The 23,551-nt window shown below is 37.9% G+C and overlaps 1 protein-coding gene and 1 long non-coding RNA gene across 11 annotated transcripts in view; one reads left to right on the forward strand and one right to left on the reverse strand.

Moving 5' to 3' along the window:
* The window catches only part of SPIDR (scaffold protein involved in DNA repair), a 435,376-nt gene that overhangs the window by 122,908 nt on the left and 288,917 nt on the right, over positions 1 to 23,551 (reverse strand). For all 10 annotated transcript variants that reach the window (XM_038583990.1, XM_038583988.1, XM_038583989.1 and 7 more), the window contains 2 exons: positions 10,701 to 10,896; positions 8,477 to 8,724 (listed from right to left, as the gene is read on the reverse strand). In XM_038583990.1, coding sequence (XP_038439918.1) covers positions 8,477 to 8,724; positions 10,701 to 10,896 — 444 coding nt within the window. The remainder of the gene's footprint in view (positions 1 to 8,476; positions 8,725 to 10,700; positions 10,897 to 23,551) is intronic.
* The window catches only part of LOC119867632, a 43,893-nt gene that overhangs the window by 14,961 nt on the left and 5,381 nt on the right, over positions 1 to 23,551 (forward strand). Inside the window, exon 2 of the long non-coding RNA XR_005384193.1 lies at positions 18,356 to 18,466. This is a non-coding gene — a long non-coding RNA (uncharacterized LOC119867632). The remainder of the gene's footprint in view (positions 1 to 18,355; positions 18,467 to 23,551) is intronic.

Consider the following 23,551-nt stretch of genomic DNA (forward strand, 5'->3'; position numbering starts at 1 on the left):
AGTGCCCCTTCTTTTTCCTCCTCCACTTCCCTCCTTTACACTGAATGAACACTCTCTAGGAGCCTCTAGTCCAAGTATCTCATTTTCTTTAAGATTGGGGTAGACTAGACTTTACCTTTTTCCTAAAGCAGAGTATTCCTGGTGATTCTCAATGCACTAGCTTCTTTATCAGTGTCCTTAGAGAAACAACAGTATTGTAGTACCTCTCCAAGGACCAGTTTGTCCTGAGACAGAAGGAGAATACACAGTCTCCACAGCTACTACTTTTCCCCATCTACACATACTTGTTAAGTGTCCACTACATTCATGGTCTGGTACCAAAATATGATGAGTCACAGTCCTTGACCCCAGAGGGTTAAACAGGAGAAGTGAAATCTAAAAAAATATATACGTATGGCCTTATTTTGACGGCACTGACAAGTATCAGTGCAATGTATAATACCTGGCCATTATGATCACTATATAACCAAGCACCCATCTAGATACCTGTATCTGTCATTCTTCTGGTTTCTGTGCAAATAAATGGGAAGGTTCAGACATTTATGATACCACTGCCAGGTAAAATGATCCAGAAAAAACAGGGGTACTTCTTCCTGTATCACAATGTCTCTTTCTTGTGAAGAAGGACATTCTTCCAAATAATTGTCTTGGAGGTTCTGTTTGCTCCAGTTTTCTGTGGAGCATGGGGTTGATTTGGCTTTAGCTAATCAGAACTGTACAGCCAAGAAATAAGCACAAGGACGAGCTTACCAGGACTGCCAGCTGGCTGCCCCAAGTGCTCCTAGGAGCTAGGTGCCCCAAGCAGCTAGCAGACAGAGCCAAATGGGGAGGTAAGGGGACAACAAGGTGGAACAGCCTCGCTGGAGGGGAGTCAAGATGCACAGTGCCCCTGATCTCACCCCGTCTGCTTGTGGATGTGGAGGTGTGTGGAACTGTGTGCTTGCACGTGGCTGCCACTGCAGACTCTGCCAGTCTGTGTGTTCTCATAGTTCTTCTCTGTGCTGTCATATCAGAGAAGTGCATTCCAGGGCTGCAATCTAGCCCATAGGGCAGTTCTAGTGTGACTGCAGTACTGCTCCAGACTGCAGCTGCAAGCACAGAGGGGCGGGGGTACAGACCATTAGAGGGCTCTGGCCACTTTTGCAACAGAAGTTTCCAGGGAAAGGAGGTCAGGAACAGGAAGAAAATTCCATGCCTTTTATACTGAGCCACTTTGAAATCATTCTCGATCTTGATGGATAACAGGTGCTGGAAAATCACCAGGGCTAGGTTAAGGTGCGAACTTTACAACTATGGATGCACATATCATGTTTGGCTATGAATCTGGAAAATTACTCGTATTATCTTCATTCTGTATGAAAATTTTATCTTCATGATTGTCTATACTCACAGCACAAGGCTGTTGTCATTCCTTTTGATCTTTTCCTTCAAGTCCATCAACACTTTAATATATAAAAAAAGAACATGGGAACTTTCATCTCAATTTCATATTATTAATAAGCTCATTAGGGATACATATTCAAGATACGTCAGTTATAAATGTAAAGCATGGATCAAATGACATGGATTGGTATTATAGAATTTTTAGTTTTATTTTTTGTGTGTGGGGGGAGGGTCAGAGGGAGAGAGAATCTTAAGCAGGCTCCATGCCCAGTGTGGAACCCGATGTGGGGACTCAATCTCACAACTCTGAGATCATGACCTGCGCTGAAATCAAAAGTCGGACACTTAATGGAGTAAGCCACCCAGACACCCCTGAATGATTAAGAACATAAACATACTGCTTTCAAATCATCTACAATTCTAATTCTATTCTGAAACATTTAAAATTCCAATCTACTAACTGAAATCTGACACTAGATCAATAAAATAATAAAAGCTTAAAGAAGAGATAAAGGGTAGAAAAATAGGCCCATTTTCTGCCATCTAGAATGGGAAAAATGATACACAGAGACATAATATAGTGCCACAGTCATAAATGAAAAAAAAAAGAGGTATAACAGAAATATATTTAGGAATATATACAGTAGGAACAGTATATGCAGAAAAAGCATTAATGAATACTACAAATACTACTGCTTCACATAATCCTTACCAGCAAGGACTTTACAATCTTACAATAAAGACTGATATATCTGTAACTAAGTATAATACAAAAACTGTAATAGTTATGAAGTCTGAAAAGTGTCTACTTAAAATGTTACTTCATTTAACCTTCAGGTTGAAAGTAATGATACAGCTTTAAGGGGCTATTGTGAAAATAAAAAGAGTTAAGATCGATCTATCTATCACCATATATATAATGACATATATGACATAAATTATATATATATATATATTTATTTATATGGAGTTTTTCATCCTACCGTGCTGAACAAGAGGCTAACTCCACAGAGGAAATGAGGAGAGATCTCATGAGGCAAGTGTGTAAGACTGGGTAGTGAAGGATGCATAGTACTTCAAGAGAGAAGAAGAGAGTAAGATGAGCTACCATGACTAAACCAAAGCATCAAACCACCATTTCGTTTCTCCTGCCTTAAGATACTTAAAAGAACTGCCAGGGCAATTAAAAAAGAAAAAGAAATAAAACCCACTCACATTGGAAATGAAGAAGTAAAACGATCTTTATTTGAAGATTACATAATTTCACATATGGAAAATCCTAATGAACCCACTAAAAAACTATCAGAGCTAATAAAAAAGTTCAACAAGACTTCGGAAATAGGTCCATATATAAGAGTCCCTTGCATCCCTATACATTAGCAATAAATAATCTAAAATGAAATTGAGATAATTTTCATTTGTAATAGCATAAAAGAATACTTAGGTATAACTCTAACTAAAAAGTGTTAAGACTTGGGATCCCTGGGTGGCACAGCGGTTTAGCGCCTGCCTTTGGCCCAGGGCGCGAACCTGGAGACCCAGGATCGAATCCCACGTTGGGCTCCTGGTGCATGGAGCCTGCTTCTCCCACTGCCTATGTCTCTGCCTCTCTCTCTCTCTGTGTGACTATCATAAATAAATAAATAAAAATTAAAAAAAAAAAGTGTTAAGACTTGTACTGAAAACTATAAAATACTGCTCAAAGAAATTTAAGAATTAATGAAATGAAAAGACAAGCCATGTTTATGGAGCCAAAGACTAAATATTGCTAAAATGGCAATTCTCTTTAAGGTGATCTACAGAATCAACACAGTCTCTATCAAAATTCCAAGTGATTTATTCCAAAATTAACAAGCTGATTCTGAAATTAAAATGTAAATCTAAGAGACTCAGGATTCTTAACACAATCTTAAAAAAAAAGAGGACTTACACTCTGATTCCAAATGTACTATGAAATTTTAGTAATTAAGATTATGGTACTGGCATAAAGAGATCAATGGAAAAAAACTGAGAGTCCAGAAATAAACACTAATATCTGTGCTCAACTGACTTTTGACAAAGGTATCAAGAAAGTTTCAAAGAGAAAGAACAGTCTTTTTGGCAAATGGTGTTGGACGACTGGATACACACATGTAAAAAGATGAACCCCCCTGCCTCACACCACACACGCAAATTAACTCAAATGGATCATGGATCTAAATATAAGACTATAAACTGCACAACTCTTAGAATAAAATGCAGGAGTAAACTTTCATAATCTTGAATTAGGCAGCTGTTTCTTAGATGTGACACCCAAACACCAAAAGCACAAAAAGGAAAAAAAAAAAAAAGATTGGACATCATTAAGATGATAAACTTTAATGCTTCAAAGACACTATATCAAATAAGTGAAAAAAAAATACTCCACAGAATGGGAGAATATATTTTCAAATCATGTATATGATAAGAGATTTGTTACCAGAATAAAGAACTCTTATAATTCAACAAAAAAAGGGACAAATAACCCATTTAAGAAAACAAAGGATCTGAAGAGGCATTTCTCTCAAGATGTATGTATACAAATGGTCAAAGAGCACATGAAAACACGCACAACACCGTTAATCCCTCGGGAACTGCAAAGCAAAGCGACAAGGATACAGCACTTCACATTCACTTGGATGTCACAAGTGTTGGTGAGGATGTGGAGAGACTGGAGCCCTCATTCGCCGCTGGTTGTAACGTAAAATGGTAGCTTCTTTGGAAAACAGTTTAACTCTTCAAAGAGTTAAACACAGAGTTAGCATATGACTCAGCAACTCTACTCCTAAATACATACTCAAGAGAAATGAAAACATACGTTCACAGAAAGAACTTGTACACAGGTGTTCATTGGCAGCGCTATTCATATTAGTCAAAAGTAGAAACAACCTAGATGTTCATCACCTGACAAACTGAATATGTCATACTCAAACAACGGAATGAAATACTGATACATGTCAGAACATGGATCAACATGTTACAACACACACGGGCCTTGAAAATCTGATGCCAAGTGAAAGAAGCCAGTCATAATATGGTACATTGTATATATAGTTCCATTTATATATGTGCAAATCCACAGAGACAGAAAATAGAGTAGTGGTTGCCACAACCTAGGGGAAGGAGGAGTAAATAGTCAATGGGTCTGGGGTTTCTTTTTGAGGTCACAAAAGTGTTCTAATATTACATTACTATATTAGTTGTAAAACTCTGTAAGTACAGGACTGCAAAGAAAATATGGCAAAATGACCTTGGATATCATACAGACCACCCAGAACTGTCTTAGAGAGGAAGTAAGCAAAAATTAAGAGCTGAGGAGCTGAGACTAAAGGGTTCATTTAAGACTTATGAACACAGAGCTAATGGTTAAAAGAGAATTTAAATTTACTGAGAAATCACAGGTAAGGAAAACCTAAAGAATGAGATATCATTCATATCATTTATAAGAATACATTAAAAAAATGATGCCCTGCTCTCATATCTTTTTCATTGCAATAAAAATACTCAAATCACTGAAAAGGAATAATTTCAACTTTTCTACAACATGAAAAAGTAAACAGACAACATTTAGAACTAAAATATGAATAACAATAAGCCTTATGAGAGTGTGATGCTAAGTAGGTCAATCAACCGAATCACTCCACGGAACAGGTGAAAGGGTCCTGTGTACTGCAGAGGAGACACAGACTCCCCTTTGGCCTCCTTCATCACTGACACACATGCATCTCTGTTCTAGAGAAAGAACGCCAGTTACGCCATCTCTATGCACAGAGATGTGAGTCCAATATATCATCTAATCATTTAATAGGAAGAAAAGCAAATGTTCACAAGCAGAGAGAAGAGCTGCACACACCCTGGGAGACCTGGCTGCTGAGCACGCAGCTGGGGATCCATGTGCCACAGTCCACAGCCCTCTCATCAAAAGGAATCTTGCAAACTTGATACACATCTTTTTCTACCGTCCAAACACGCACAAGAGCTAATCATCATAAAAGACACTAATCATCACATCAACTGTTAGCGCATGTTCCTCATTCTGCTTTAATATTGGATCATTTTCACCATCAGGAATCTGGGATGTCTTTAGATGTTCTAGACAAAGACAAAAATATACCAGCCATAATTACCAGCACCATCCAGTACTGGACCCAGCACTAGGTCACTTTCCTGCAGTGTTTATTACAGAGCAACTTGTAGGCTTCCAACATTTAGAAGGCAACGGTCACATTTCATATATATGAATTTACATAAATGTTTTCTAAAGTAGATGAGTAGCAACTCTTTGTTGATGAGGGAGGTACAGTAAACGGAAAGTGCAAAAGGACAGGAGCAAACACCACCTTCAGTCAAGCTTCCCCTGCAGCCAGGCAATGGACTCAACTGAATACAACATGTATAATGATTTGTAATATGATCTTCTTTCTTTATTTTAGGTTTTTATTATTGTAACAATGTTATTTATCAGTATTTTACAATTTTTAAGTATTTGCACTTATTTTTAAAGACCTAGTGAGCCACCTTCTATTGAGTCCTTATTGTATGAGAAGCATGATGCTAAAGACATTACATATATAATCTCAATGTATAAATAAAAATCTACATTAGAAGACATATTGCTAAATGATCCTCCAAAGCAGATATTTTAATGCTTGTAATGGTACATTCATTAGCAAAGAATTAGCACAGGGTTATGTGTAATTTTACTTCTATGTTAATTCTGTTTGTAAACTGGAGTTTGATCATTATTATAGCATTATGAATCTAGAAAATATTAAGAGTCAGTTTATAATAATACCTTTCTGTACCCAAATGACATCTCAGAAGCCTTGTTCTCAAACCCAAGCTCAAATGCTATGATTTCCCATCCAAAGTTTCATTTTCCTATATAATCCAATCAATTCCACCCCATGGTGGGGGCACTTTCACCACTCCTGCTGCCCAGGATGACTTGACCTCCCCCCACCCCCCCGCAGTCATTCTTAATCAATCAGAGCCTGGTCCTAACTCAATTTTATCCCCTTTCTTTCAGCTCCACACTCTATTGTCCTGACATTTGGGATTCTCTATCTCATGATGCTATTCTTTTTGTCCACCTGTATAACTAACTGTCAGCAAGTAAAAACCTCTCTGAAACTCAATTTCCTCATCTGTGAAATGGGACTAATATCCTCTAGCCTCAGCATTGTATAATCTCATGTATGCTACAGGAAACACAGCACATATAATGATATTAATTACATCTGAATAACTAAAGGTTATTTTCGTTTTTGAGGCTTATGCCTGGCCTTTTTTCAAACCACAATTTAACTCCACCTCATTTGATATGTCCCAGTGTGTGTTCTAAGGTACAAATCCAACACATTCATAATGCCAGGCATTGGGTTAGCTTCCAATTCTTCTCTTTGCTCAACAAGTAAAACAAGTACCACCAAAGGACCTGGAGGGACAGGACTCGAGGTATCTGCTGCTGTGATTACTCATAAGGGAGAAACCCTCCTGTCAGTTTCGCCTCGCCTTCTCATCATTGTGACTCAGTCCCTGCTGTCCCCAATCTCCTCTGAATGTGTGGCCTGTGTGCTGGGCTGGAGAAGCTTTACCAAGATTATCATTGCTTTGGCTACTCAGTACTTCCTCCTCCGAAGCCTAAAGCTGGATACATTCCATGAAAAACAAATAAACAAACAAACAAACAAACCAAAACCTATGTCTGATCTCTAACTGGCTCAGATAACTCTATTTATTTAAGGTTTAAGTTAAAGACTACAAGACTGGTCTACATCTACAAGTTAGAAATCCTAAAACTGATATATTCATTTAAGATATTCACATATTCCAAACAAAATAAAATTAAATTAAATTTTTTCCTATACATCCACAAAATAATTCTCTAATTCTACACCTAAAGGAGACATTTTGAAACTCATAGGACTTTCAAATAAAGTGTCAGCACCTGAAGTGGGTTCATAATTAACACAGAAATGTTTCCTGTCACTCCTTCTGAATGGTATCTGAAGGCACTATAAGGATAGGATATTGTTGTAATTACTATTTCTTCAATATGTGTCTTCTTTTAAAAGTAGACTAAAAAATGATCAATTGGCATCTATACTTTTAATTTCTATTATATTATAAATCCATCTCACTGCGTTGAGGGCAATTTCACATAGAAAGAAATACAACCTCAAAAGGTTATGTCAAGGCTCTGACATAAATAAACTCTTCAGTCAATGACATGACTGCAGCTATTTGAAAAAAACACAGGAAGGGCCTAACTACAAGTAGAAAGAAGATGTCGTTCCCACTTTTAGTATGAGCAAAGTACTTTGAATCACGAGTTTGGCTCATGTAGCTGCACTGTCCACAAAGGCAGCCATTAGCTACAAGGGGCTACATAAATAAAGTTAATTAAAATTAAATAAATTTGAAATAATTGATAATATATAATATAATATATATTATAATTAATAATATAATTAATTGAAATTAATTATAATTAATATAATTATTAATTAATTAATTATAAAATAATATAATAATAATTGAAATTTAGTTCCTTAGTCCCACTAGCCATATTCTGAGTGCTCAGTAACCACATGGTCAGTGACTACCTCACTGGACTGTACAAATACACAACATTTATATCACTGTAGAAAGTTCTATCAGGTAGTGCTGCTGATATAGGTTAGAATAACACTCTCTGAAAGACACAGATTTACTTAGGGTTTTAAGATGTATAAACCTTGACAGACATTACAGTGGTCTTTTTAGGTATGCTAACCACATGTCCTGGCTTTTCTAGAATAATACCAGTGTTTCTTGTTTATATTGCTTTCAATAACATGAACCATTAAAGGTAAAAGTAAATGAACAAATTAAATTTTTAGTAGGACTTTTTATATTAAATAAAGAGAGACTCCTTTGTCATACCATGTGTCTCAAAATTTGATGCAAGAAAAAAACAAAAAAACAAAAACTCATGTATATGGGGGATGCAGCCAAGAGTCTCTACTTTATCCAGCAAGAGGCTCTCGCCTCTCTAGGTGACTCTAGCACCCATGCCTGTGTCATTACTCACCGAACTCTGGGTGGACCTGAGCCAGGTGAAGCAGCTGAGCTACTTCCCTGCTGATAGGTACAGGGAAGAGAGTAAACTCTCTGTACCACCACTCGGACCCTGACTCCTGTCCATGTGGCAGCTCCCTGGCTTTCCACTGCATCCAGAAGAGAATCCCTCAGGGGAGCTTGGGCTGGGAAGCACTGTTTGGCCTCCTCGTGTCCAGGGGTGCAGTCTGTCCTCATGGCAGGGAGACCACTACACATAACCTGGCCAAGACATGCAAAGGGAACTATTTCAGTTTAACTCGTAACAGCATGGTACATACCAAATAATGACATATTCAGGCCATCTTCTTCTTCTTTTTTAAGATTTTATTTATTTATTCATGAGAAAGAGAGAGAGAGAGAGAGAGAGAGAGAGAGAGAGAGAGAGGCGCAGAGACACAGGCAGGGGTAGAAGCAGGCTCCATGCAGGGAGCCCGACATGGGACTCGATCCCAGGTCTCCAGGATCAGGCCCTGGGCTGAAGGCAGCGCTAAACCCCTGAGCCACCCGGGCTCTCAGGCCATCTTCTGATGTTACTTCAGAACACCAAAGGGATAACGAAGATAAAAGATACCGCATGGGCCTCTATGTCTGCCAGGTAACTAATGCTGTTGAGGAGGGGAAGGTGAGCAAGATAACATGGAAACAGCAAAGAGCGTTTCCAATCAATGGAAGCACATATCACCTTGGGTCTTTGAAAACATGTGGAAAGTCCTGCTACTATAATACTTCATGGTAATTTAGAAAATTTTTTTATGAGGTAAATATTCCCAACAGGAAAAACTAAAAAACAAAAGAATGACTAGGTTTCAAAATTTAATCATTATTAAGTGCTTGTTGTGTGCAGTCTACTACACTGGATACTTTACAGGCTCATGGTGCCTGCCAAAAATATTAAATATTAAATACCATAAGATAACACTTCTGGAGCATGTTCTAGGCACTTTTCTTTATACGTTATACTTACATAACAAACATATTTAACCTCACAACCACCCAAGCAGGTAGATTATGTCATTATGACCATTTTAAAGATAAAAATATTGAAACAGAGAAATTATGTATCTTGCCCATTGATACTTGGCAAGAGGTGGCGGAGGCAGGATTTGAACCAGGATACCTAGTTCCAAAGCCTATACTCATAACCATGATGTTATACTGCAGGTTCACTGCCACTGTTGCAAGCAAAAACGTTATCTCAATAATTTAATATCAATAGCTATTTACAACTAAATGTTAAAGCAGTAATGCACTTTGTGCCATAAATTAAATTAAGAGTCCTACCCCCTTCAGATACTTCTTTTGATAATCAAAGGGAGAGTATGCTTGTTGATACATTCACAAACAAGATGAAACTTTGTCTACTTTTCTTTTTCTTACATCCCCTCACACTGTCAGCCTCAGTATTCTCTTCAGTGCTGATTCAGGGAACTAGGTGAACCTGAGATGGTGCACCCTGAGGAGCAACAGACACTCAGAGCCTGCAGTGGTCCCTGGAGGGCCCTGCATTCTGCTACAAGTGAAATTTAGTAGTTCCCTACATTCATCTTGACAAATGATCATGACTCAGGGCCAGTAAAACTCCACAGACAATCTACAGTATATAATTTCAAGTGTATGCAGTTCTTTTTATCCCAAGGGATACAGATATTGTGAAAAAGAAAAATATGCCTTTTGTAATTTAATAGGTAAAAGACTTAAAATTCCTAGACAATTAATTACAAGAGGAGAAAAAAAAACATGAAAACTCATATATTTTGATAGATTAGGCTAAAGACTAACAATACACAATAGGAGCACTTGGGGGGCTCAGTTAGTTAAGCACATGCCTTCAGCTCAGGTCATTCATGATCCCAAGGTCCTGGGATGGAGTCCTGCATTGAGCTCCCTACTCAGTGGGGGCCTGCTTCTCTTTCTCCATCTACCACTCTCCCTGTTTATGCTATATTTCTCTGTCAAATAAATAAATAAAATCTTTAAAAAATACACCATTAGATAGATGAAATACTGTGAAAAGACTACAACTAAATACTGAATTGCACCATATTTTCTTCAGACATAACAATAACAAGAAGATGCTCTAGCATATATATTTATTGAATATTTGAAGAGGAACCAAAGGTAAATATCTTTGCTTATACCTTTCAAATCCAGTATTATTGCAAAGCATAAAACGTCTAAAACAAATGAAAATTTACCTGGCTTTCAGGTGATTTATTTGTTAGATTCCTAAATTTAAATATCTGAGCCAAAGTGATACTTCTTCTTGGAAGAGGTGTGTTCCAACAGTACACTTCATGTATTAGTTTTGAATTTTCTTTGGCAACAACTTTCTGACAAAAATAAGTATTCAGAATAACAGGGCAACTTCCATTTGGGATAATAAGCTTCTGCCTGGAAAAGAGAACGAAATATAACAGTTTATTTGCAATGTTGGATTTCCCTCAAGTTCTTGCTCAATCAGGAATAAATAAATACAAAGGGCAATGATTCACCTGCTAAGTACAGATAAAACCAAGTCAGCCCATTAAGTAACAGACACAGGTGAATGAATGGATAGACAAGATGGGGTCCTTATATATAATGGAATATTACCCAGCTATAAAAAGAATGAGATCTTGCCATTTGTGACATGAATAGACTCAGAGAGTACTTTGTTAAGTGAAATAAGTCAGACAGAGACGCAAATATCATATCTCACTTACATATGGCATTAAAAAACAATGGAAACAAACAAAAACAGAAATAGTCTCATAAATATAGAAAACAAACTGGTGGTAGCCAGAGGGGCTGAGTGTTGGGTGGGAGGATGGGCAAAATGAGTAAAAGGCATTCAGAGGTGCAAACTTGCAGTTTAATATGAGGGAGAGGAAAGCAAAATAAACCCAGAATAAATTGAAGGGAATAAATAATAAAGAACAGAAATAGATGAAATTGAAAACCGAATAATAACAAAGAAAAAACAATGCAACAAAAAGTTGGCTTTTTGATAGGACAATAAAATTAACTGACAAAGGAAAGAACAGAGAAGACAGGATCACCAAAATCAAGAGTGAAACAGAGGATATCACTACAGACTATGAAGACAACACAAAGCTAGTATGAGATTACTATAAACTACTCTACATATGCAATTTTCCACAGCTTAGGTAAAATGGACCAATTCCTCAAAAGCACAAACTACCATAACAACCAATATGAAACAGATGATTTATTTTTATTTTTTAAAAATTTTTATTTATTTATGATAGAGAGAGAGAGAGAGAGAGAGAGGCAGAGACATAGGCAGAGGGAGAAGCAGGCTCCATGCACCGGGAGCCCGACGTGGGATTCGATCCCAGGTCTCCAGGATCGCGCCCTGGGCCAAAGGCAGGCGCTAAACCGCTGTGCCACCCAGGGATCCCTGAAACAGATGAATTAAACAGATCTATAAATAATAAGGAGAACAGATATGTAATTTAAAAAACTACCTACCATAAAGATATCTCCAGGTCCAGATAATTCCACTGGAGAATTTTACCAAATGTACAAAAAGGAATTAACACCAATTTTATACAATCTCTTTCAGAAAACAGAAAAGGAAGAAACACTGTCCAATTCACTTTATAAAGCTAGTATTACCCTAATATGAAAACCAAAGACAGTCCCCCCAAAACAAACAAAAAAGGAGAAAAAGAAGAAAGAGAAAAACCACAGACCAACATACCTCAGAAATATAGATAAAAAATCCTTAATAAACTACTAGCAAATAGAATTAAGAAGTGAATATAAGAAAGTAATCATGATAAAGGGGTTAATTCCAGGGATGCAAGTCTCGCTGGATATTTGAAAATCACCTTCACCACATTAAAGATGAAAGAAGTCATACAGCTCATTGGTAGATGCAGAGAAACCAGTTTATAATAGTCAATACTCATATAATAAAAAAGTCAGAAAGCCACAAATAGAGAACAAGTTAATAAAGAGCATTTACAAAAATCGTACAGCTAGCATTATAATTAATAGTGAAGGAATGGATGCTTTCCAACTAAGGGAAACAATGCAAGGATATCAGTTTTCAACATGTTTTCTTTTTTTCTGCTGTTGTTCAAAAGAGGCCTATGTTCTTTCTTTACATACAGGGCATTGAATACTTGTAACAGCATTTTCCACAAAGAATGAGGGGAAATGGTAAGAAAAGAGTAACAATTATTGACATTTTCCAAATGGAGGTAAGGAAACTCCCAAAGGCACATGAGGTCCATCAGAGTGAGCAAAGATCGAGAAGGGGCAATATTTATACCTCGCCAACTTTGGCCATGCCAGGTCAAGGCTGCTGCCCCTCTTCTGCCCTTGGAATCCACGCACTCGCAGGCAGGACCCTCAGGTGGCTGGCAGCACCTTTAGGTTCCACAACCCACGCAGATGCCTCTACCCCTGCCCTCGCTCAGGTCTTCCACCTCCACCTCCCTACCTCTGTCTTGGGATACTAGCAGGGCCCCAAAGAGAAGACAGTGTGGTGGGTGATAATGGATGCAGTGTGTCTACATGGCCATGACTACTATCACAACCTGGCAACTCCCTGCCAGGAGTGTGAATTCTGGGCCAGCCTGCAGACTGGTGCTCCAGTGCAATAGGAGACCATGCTGGAGAAGGGGCCCATGGGAGGGTGCCCTAGACACCAGGCAGTCCTGTAGGGCAGGCTGGTGTGCGGCTTGTGCCAGTGGGGTCCACACCCTTCCATGGTGCTCTGTCGTGGCCTCCCACGTAGCATCCCTGCAGCGCAGCCTCCAGAGAGATCAGCTGGGCTGTCTCTGCAGTTAGTAGCGGGATAGTGGTCTCGTCTGCTCTCACCACTTTTTTCAGCATAGGACTGGAAGTTCTTGTCAGTGCAATAAGGCAAGAAAAGAAGGGAAAATGACATACAGATCAAAAAGGAAGAAATAAACCAGTCCTACTTGCAAATGACATGATTGCTTGTGTAGAAAATTACAAGACACCTACAAAATAGCTCTTGGAATTACGTGATTTCAGCAAGATCACAGCATGTACAAAAACCAAATGTATTTCTGTATACTATCAGTGAACATGTGGATACCAAAATTAAAAATATAAATCATGCATAATTACAAAAAACCCAAAAACCACTTTGAAGTAAATCTAATAAAACATATACATTACTTGTGTGTTAAAGCTATAAAACACTGATAAAATAAATCAAGGATCTTGCGAATGTAAAGACATGTTTAGTGGATTGAAAGACTCAATATTATAAAGATGCCAATTCTGTCCAAATGGATACATAGTTTAAAGCAATTCCCAACGAAATCCCAACAAGATTTTTTGCAGATGTACGTTAGCTTACTCAGATTTATACAGGACACTAGCAAGGTGGCAGAACTGAATCTTACTCCTATCCTCCCACAGCGACAACAACTTGGCAGCCCTCTATGGGCAAGAATGCCTGTAGGATCCAGGTAGCAGGCTGTGAAGCCCTGGTGGAGCCCAGTAACAAGGAGCGCCATTTGCGAAAGCAGGCCCATGGACTGGTGGCTGCAGATCTAAAAACAGTCCTGATCCCCTTGCTCTGGGCTGCAAGCCCCAGTTGGTCTCGGTCTTGCCACCAATACCATCCACCAGGGAACACACCACACTACTCCCTGCCTCAAGTTGACAAGCCTGCTAAACTCAGTCCCGGCTGTGGGCCCTAAAGCCATGACCCAGATCCAGCTGGGTTTATAAACCACATATCTGATAAACACTTAATATTCAAAATATAAAAGAGACTCATACAACTTAACAGCAAAAAAACAACCTGATTAGAAAATAGGCACAAGATTTGAGTCGATGTTCCTCCAAAGAAGACGTACAAATGATCAACAGGTATATGATTTTGTGCCCAGTATCATTAATCGCCTCAGAAATGCCAATCTCAACCACAATCAGATTTCATCTCACACCTATTAAGATAGCTATTCTCAAAAAGACAAGAGATACCAAGAGTTGTTGCAGGTATGGAGAAAATGAAATCCCTGTATGCTTTTAGTAGGAATACGAATTGGTACAGTCACTATAGAAAACGGTATGGAGGTTCATCAAAAACTTTACAAGAGCACTATCGTGTGATCCCACACTCCACTTCTGGGTGTATATCCAAAAGACATGAAATCAGGATCTCAAAGAGGTACCTGAACTTCCATGTTCATTTCAACATTATTCATAATGGCCAAAATACGGAAATAACCTTTGTCTGTTGACAGATGAATGGATAAATGTGTTGGTGAACATACACGAACGCACAAACACACAGACACAGACACACACAGGAATAATATTTAATTGTAAAAGAGGAAATCCTGCCATTTGTGAAAACATGAATATGGACAGACCTGGAAGACAGTATGTTAAATGGAATAAACCAGACATAGAAAGTTAAATACCTTATAATCTTACTTATATGTGGAATCTAAAAAAACTGAACTGCTAGAAGCAAAGAGTAGAATTGTGGTTGCCAGGGGCTACTGGATGGGGAAAAAAGAGAACTACTGGTCAAAGGATACAAACTTTCAGTTATTAGATGAATAAGTCCTGGAGATCTAATGTACAGCATGTCTATAGTTAATAATATATTACATAGTTGAACTTTGCCAAGAAGTAGATCTTAAGTATTCTCATTACATACACAAGAAAAGATAACGCAGTGTGATGAAGGATACATTAATTAGTTGGATTGTGGTAGTTATTTTCAAACGTGTGTGAATATATATCAAATGATCATCTTATACACCTTAAATATATACAATTTTTATTGGCCAATATACCTTAAGAAGTTTGGGAATAAACTATATGGAAAGGTAAAGGAACTAGACTATCTAAAACAATTTTGAAAAAAAATAATAGAGTTGGAAAAATTACTCTGATTTTAAGACCTGTATATGGATATAATACTCAATACTGTATGGTATTGGTGGAAGAACATAGATTAATAAAGCAGAATAGAGAAACTATAAGTAGACTCCACAGCTATGTCCAACTGATTTTTCACGAAAGTGCCAAAGCAATACAATAAAGGAAGTAGACTGTGGATATTCATAGTCAGAAAAGTACAAGCTACAAACTGAGTCTCAAACTTTATATAAAATTTAACTCAAAATTGATCATGAATATAAATGTAAATTATAAAGGTATAAAACTTCATTTATTTTTTAAGATTTTATTTATTTATTTGAAAGAAAGAGAGAAAGAGAGCACATGCATACACAAGCCAGGGAAGAGGCAAAGGACCAGGCAGAAGCAGATTCCATGGTGAGAAGAGAGCCCAATGCAGGGCTCCATCCCAGGACCCTGGGATTATGACCTGAGTCAAAGGCAGATGCTTAACCTACTGAGCCACCCAGGTGCCCCACACTATAAAACTTAAAGAAAAAAAAACCCACAAAAAAGAAGAAAAAAATGACAACAGGACTTCATTAAAACTAAAAACTTTTGATTTGAGAAAGACCTTGTTAAAAGGACAAAAGGAGAACTTACAGAGAGAAAATATTTGCAAAGCACATATCCAAGAAAGGACAATGACCTAGAATTAAAAAGAAATCTGAAAAACCGTGTGTGAAAGAGTGAACAATCTGAACATGGACAACAGTCGTGAGTAGACAATTCACCGAAGAGATATATAAGTGGCTAAAAATTAGCACATCAAAAGCTATTCAATGTCATTAGCCATCAAGAAAACACACATTAAAACCACAGAGGTACAGTGCCTCTATACTATCCAAATGATTAAAACAAAACATAGTGATGACACCAAAAGCAGATGAGGATATGGAGAAACTGGATTGCCCAATCGTTGCTGGTTGGAACATAAAGGTGTGTAGTCAGCCACTTGGAAAAAGTCTGGCAATTCTAGAAGACAGTAAACATGCAACTACCATACAACCCACTGCACTTCTGGGCATTTACTGCAGAGATGCAAATTTCAATAGCACTGGATGTGCTTTGTCTCCTGGCAGCACCATTAGCCATGTGGCTAATAAGAGTAATTTATCTGCAAAACCTGAGTAATTTACACAAACATATATGCAAACCCCAAAAGGGGCTCATTTTTTCTGATCTCTTGTTGGCAAAGTAAATAAATTCATGATTGATGCAGGATTACTACAGCAAAATGAATAAAAGACATTAATATATTTGGCTTGCCCTCAATGTGACTGCATTAGATAACTGTACAAATATACCCACAATCTCAAGCATTGTATTCTTGGTGTTTCTGCTCACTTTCCTCCATTTCCTTTTAATTTATGGGCAGACTTGAAGGGCCTCTTAAAGTGTTTTAAGTGCCTTGCTAATCTATATTATAAAGCTCGCATTTTTATTAGCTAGTAAAAATAAAATTCAATACTCCATATTTTAATATTTGCCATTTAGAAACAAAGGTATATTTGATACTAATAGCTCCCATATTCTAATTTTCCTTAATATTTAGTGTTCAGTTTTATATGGAAATCTTCAAAACATATTCTTGAATAAAAAAATTAACTTTGAAAATTTGCAATTCATAGTAATTTGATATGGAAAGTTGACCTGACAGGAATCCTTTTTTTTTTTTTTAAGATTTTATTTATTCATGAGAGAGAGAGAGAGAGAGAGAGAGAGAGAGAGAGAGGCAGAGACACAGGCAGAGAGAGAAGCAGGCTCCATGCAGGAAGCCTGATGTGGAACTCGATCCCAGGACTCCAGGATCATACCCTGGGCCGAAGGCAGGCACTAAACCGCTGAGCCACCAGGGATCCCCAGGAATCCTTTTTAGCAATAAAAAAATAGAACTCTTTTAGTTTCAAATGGAAAAAATGAAGTTAGCCAATAGGCAATTAACAAAAATAAACATTGCATCTAGAAAGAGCAGTGTCCTTAATTGTGTATTATTTTGCAATATCACAGCATTTCTGTTTACTTACCCAGCCCTCTACCTTATTAGTAGCAAAGTTAGGGTTAACCCAAATTCAGAATCTTCCAGATTCCTGGAGATTATAGAGATGATAATATACAGTGTCATCTCAAACAGGCAGATTTTTTTAGAGTTTTAAATTATTAAAAAAAGATTTACTTCATAACTATTGATCTGGATCTCTTTTATAATTAAACATGTCACTACAAATTTAGCAAAAAAAAAAAAAGATTTTAACTCTATTTTGAAATGTGGCTGATAAGTTACATATTTCCAGAAATAGCATTTATATGTATATATATTTCAGTGTTGTTAGCTTTGCTTAAAAGAAGGGAAAGCTGAGGTAGAAATAGTGGTCCTGTGGCCCAGCCATGGGGCTCAGAGAGCGAGAGGCAGGAACTCAGGCCAGGCTACTGCAGCACATGGCCAGCTCATCCACTCCTGCATCTTCTGTAGAAAACAGGGAGAACGTTTATTCTAATGATGACGGAAACGTTTGTTTAATTACACATCAAAAATACCAAATATACATATTTAGCAAAATTCTTTCTGATTCAAGCTAATCAAACTGAATTAGTCCAGAATAGAAGTAATTTGTAAGGATATTTAGTTTATTACTTCAAATCACAAATTAAAATTATAGTCCTTAGAAAAGATAACATTTTGGCAAGCCTTCTGAAATAGATATAACTAATTTTTTTTTATTAAGGTACAATTGACATATGTTATATTGTTTCAGGTATGCAAAATGAGTCAGTATTTGTGTACATTGTGAAATGATCACAATAAGTCTAGTTACCATCATCACTATATATAGTGACAATTTTTTTCTTGTGATAAGAACTTCTAAGATTAACTCTCTTAGCAACTTCTCAAATAATAATATACCATTATTAACCATAGTCACCATGATGTACATTACTTCCCCAGGACTTACTTGTTTTATAACTGGAAGTTTGTGCCTTTTGAACCTCTTCACTCATGTTTCCTGTCTCCACCCGCTGCCTCTGGAAACCGCCAATCTGTTCTATCTATGGGCAGGTATGACTAATTTTTGAAGAGTATATCACTTGTTTCTGTACCAAGAGTACTGAGATTTGAAAATAACCGATTCTCTAAGGTAAATACAATTGAAATCTTGTTCAAGTTTCTCATGTACTCACAAGTACCCTTTATCTTCTAAAAGTAACTACATAGGTAAACATAATCTAACTAGATCCATAGGATCATAATTTCTGAATTGGGAAATTTGAATAAGGTTTAAAATGATTTAGCATACTATGTGTAGTCTGAAAATTTCAGTCACAGATATGAATTTTTATACTCAGAAGATCTGGTAAATCAATTCAAATAATATCACATCTAATAACATAGATTTGGAAGGCTGGTCAATACTGAAAGACCTTAAAACCCATATCTAGGTCCATTTGGTTCATTTCACCTTTTACTCAACACCTATGATGTGTCACGAGGATGCAGTCAGAGACAAGAAGGCTGAGTGGATGGTTCTACTGCGAAGGAAAGGGGTGTTACTGCCACTGGATACCCCAATGGAGGACCTCTGGGAGTTATCCCACGGCAGTGAGGAAGTCTTCCCAGGAGAAGGAGCCCGGTGAGGGCTGTCATGGGTCAGGGAAGGGGAGAGAAGAGATGCATGGAGGACTACAGAGGCTGCCCAGAGGCTTCCCAGAGGCAATGACCACAGTTTAGGTTCAATGTGATGTGCAAATATGTCACATTACATCACTTGGTCTCTTCAGAAAAAAAAAAAATCACACGTTCACTTTCCTTTATGAGCAGGAAGAGGAAGTTAGAGCTTTTCAGCATCCACATCCATAGTTCCATCATTGTTTTTCAATTTCATTTTATACTGCAATCCAGTATTAACTGCTATAGACCTTATAATCATCTGACATATCTCATCGCCACAAACGTTATGTGATGACCAAAAAAGTTTACAGAACATGTATGAAGATTAATATTACAGCATATTTAACTAGTATTTCTAAAGATCAAACTGGAAATAAAAACAAACCTAAAGTATTAAACCTGACTTGACAAATCACATATACAGCCAACACCACCAGTGAACGTTATCACGGCGTTGAAGAATATGTATTTACTTTCCAGTCAACTCTCAGAACATCCTGGAGATGGCAGCAGGGTGGGCTAAAATATGGGAGAGTTAGACACGCAAATGAAATACGCAACAAACCAGAAAGTAATAGTCTTAAAAGGAGTCCAAGTACCAAGGTTTCTGATAGAAATCTTTTTTTAAAAAATAGAGAATACTGCATGTTTAATAAAAATGACAATTTTTCAAAATGTTTTCTGAAAACAGAAGTAACTGCTCAAACATATGTTTTGCCTTAAGAACCATTTTCATTTCTCCTCACCTGAGACTGTTATATAACTCAAGAAAACAGGAAATAAGACTTTTTTCCCCCTAATGTCATTGAGACTAGCGAAGGAAAACCAAGTGAAATATCTTTTCATTTTCTATTACTTCAAAGGTTCTATCACTATCAACACTGACAGAGTGTGAAATACCCTGTAAACTTGTTTTCAGGAAGTCCGAGGTTTGTGAGCAATGTTTCTTTTTATTTTCCCACTAGTTACGTGTTCTCATTTTTTTTGTGTCTAGCAACTGATTAAATCAAGACTGTATTTTGCACTGAATATGTTGATAGAGGTGATTATGATTGACACATAGTCAATAGTACTATCTATTCTGAACCATGAAATAAGGTCAATTTGTTTACTTTCTAGGAAGAATTCATTCAAATCTATGGTGGAAGCAAAGAGGATTAATGGGTTACTGGGATTAATGCAGTGACCCAAAGAAAAGGAAAAACAGATTTTTTTTTTTCCTTCCTTCCCCTACCTTCTTTCCTTTCCTCCTCTAATGGCTACCTAAACTAAAGAAGGTTGGACTAGGAACTGTAGTTGCCAGGGAACATAATCTAGGTTTAATATTTCTTTTCATTCAAGACATGTTTGGGATAAACCAATCCATTTTGTTTACAGTTTAATTTCATCCCCAGGCTTCACCCGCACTAGCCCAAACCTGGCTGGTACCTACACCAGGAAAGGCTGGGCCATGGAGTGGGGAATCGAGAGGGCTTACGGCCCATGTAGGGCCACACATCAGGAAACAACAAGTGTAGGAAAACACCCTTTGTGCTACAATAGAAGGAACAAGGGCTTCTATGGGGAGGCAGAGGATAGACTTTTCCATATTAATTAAGCCCCTTCTAAAATTCTCTGTGAGAGGGGCGCCTGGGTGGCTCAGCAGTTGAGTGTTTGCCTTCAGCCCAGGGTGTGATCCCGGAGTCCCGGGATCGAGTACCGCATTGGGTTCCCTGCACGGAGCCTGCTTCTCCCTCTGCCTGTGTCTCTGCCTCTCTCTGTGTCTCTCATAAATAAATAAATAACATCTTAAAAAAAATTCTTTGTGAGACATTTTTTTAAAACTGTTGTTTGAATGTATGTCAGTCCTAGCTTCCTTGGGAAAAGCTGTTTGTGCTCTGGGAGTGCTTTTCAGTGATGTTTGTGTCTGTTTCTACAAAGAAATCCTCAACTACTAGAATATATCAGCTCTTTCATTTTTATCTTTGTTTTTTGAGTGCCAAACACTACTTAACATCTGCGAGGAATCTAACAGATATTTCCTAAACTAATGAAAAAATATTTATTCCTATTCACCAGATATATGTATAAAGAAATGAGTGTGACTTTTTTTTTTAAGATTTTATTTATTTATTCATGAGATACACACAGAGAAAGAGAGGCAGAGAGACACAGGCAGAGGGAGAAGCAGGCTCCATGCAGGGAGCCGGACATGGGACTCAATCCCAGAACTCCAGGACCACGCCCTGGGCCGAAGGCAGGCGTTCAAATGCTGAGCCACCCAGGGGTCCCCAGCTAAAGCAGACCTACTATAACTGAGTCCCATGAGTTCCAAGTAAGAATCTAAGAATGGAACACACTTGAAATAAGGGCTTAGAGAAATGAGAGCTCTGAAGGGGGAGCACCCAGGCCTATGAGAACCCACTGCATGGCGCACAGTAACCTGAGAGGCCAGAGAGAAGATAGGATTCTGGATCTAAGAGGTCTAGATTTTATTTTATTTATTTTATTTTATTTTATTTTATTTTATTTTATTTTATTTTATTTTATTTTATTTTATTTTACTTTATTTTATTTTAAATTAAATTAAATTAAATTTAATTTAATTTAATTTAATTTAATTTAATTTAATTTTATTATTTTGAGAGACAGAGGTCGCGAGACAACACAAGCAGGCAGGAGAGGGAGTAGCAGGCTCCTCTCTGAGCAGAGAGCCCAGGTGGGCTCCATCCCAGGGCCGGGATCACGCCCTGGGCCCAAGGCAGGTGCTTCACTGACTGAGTGACCGGGCGTCCACAAGATGCCTTAGATTTAAATCCTGGTTTTGCCACGTGATAGCTGGTGACTGTGGACAGACTCAATCTAGGACTCTGCTTCTATGAAAAGGGAGTGTTCCCAGCAGGAGAGGTACCCCACAGAGCTCCTGCGAGAATGGGCGGAGCGACGTGCTCTCCACCCCGCTGCACCCAGCAAGGGCTCCGGGGCCAGGCTGGGGTACTGCTGCTGTGGCAGCTGAGTTTTATCCTCAGTCATGTCACGTTAGTCACTGTCTACCGTGCGGAAAGACTAGGGTTACTGTTATTTCCAAGGCTCATTGCCTTTTTCGTCCTAAACATTAGCTAGAATTACAGGTCACTAGAAGCAAGTATTACTTTTCTGTTACCCACTCATGCTAATTTGCCTAACACCTTGCTAGGATACCTGGGCTTGGATTCTGTTGGGTCTTACTGCCCTGGCTAACGCTCCTCCGTCCTCAGTCCTCTCGCCGCAGCCTAAGTATGACTTACACGATCTTTAGAGGAGGCTAAATAACAATCATTTCTATCCCACAGGTCCATTCCAGGCCTGAAATACAAACAAACTGGCTTTAAAGCTAGTCTGTCTTTTTCCTAAGATACCAGGCTACCTCCCTAGAACAAGAATGGGACTCACCAGCCGGACACTGGCAAGAAAAGTCCTGTTTTTATTCCTGGAGGAACTGAAGCATGAGAAAGGGTAGTGATACAAGTTTACAGGAGCTGGTTAGCTAGGCCACAGGAGGAGATCGGGCTAAGAAGAAAGCATGAAATTTAGGTAAGACTACCAGAGATTATGCTCCCTGTTCACACTTATCAAGTGCAGGCAGTTTGACAAGCTGCAATGGGTGACTTTAAATTTAATTGCATAAAGGTCCCTGGTGATAACAGAACACTTAGGGTCACTTTCTACACCTGTGCCTACAAGGTAGCCACTAGCCCTGCCCTGGAGGCTAATTGGATTTAAATAAAATAAAATTAAATTAAAAGTGCAATTCCATAAATTACATGAGCCCCATTTCTAGTATCCAATGTGGCAAGTGCTTATCATACTGGACAGCACATTTCTATCACTGCAGAAACTTCCATGGAGCTGAGAATTCTGATCTTTAGGATAAACAATAAGCCACATTCTACTCATCAATAAATTCTTTTATCAACTGATGTATTGATTAGATTTGAAAGGGGCTACTGTGCCCAGTGACTTCTAGGGCTAACTTCACAAACTTTAGTACCACCCATGTTCCCTACTGTGGACACTTACACCAGCACAGGGGCACTAAATCTAAGCTAGTGACAAGACAATGTTAATGATCTTTGTTCTGAATTTTTAAAAATAGCAAAATATCCTGTCCATTTTCTCAGTCCTTTTAAGAGTGAATGAATGGGCACTCTTTCTCCCTGCCAAAAATCAGATTTACTCTAAGAAAAATAAAAAAACACAAGTCTTAGGAAATCTCTCTAAACTGAAGAATTAAGTCCGTTTCAGAAATAAGAAGTTTCAGGGTTAAACTTTATTTTCATCTTTTTACTGTATGCAAATGCATTTCTTTTATCTTCCTATCCAAATCAGACTAAGAAACTGATAAAAACCACTGCATTAGGACACTGACATTTATAATTGTGTGCGCGATTTTTAAATTCCCAGAATATATGTCTAATTCCCCTTTTATCCAAACAAACATAACATTGAGGAGTTTAT

The sequence above is a fragment of the Canis lupus genome, chromosome 35, assembly GCF_011100685.1.
Source record: "Canis lupus familiaris isolate Mischka breed German Shepherd chromosome 35, alternate assembly UU_Cfam_GSD_1.0, whole genome shotgun sequence".
Lineage (NCBI taxonomy): Eukaryota > Metazoa > Chordata > Mammalia > Carnivora > Canidae > Canis > Canis lupus.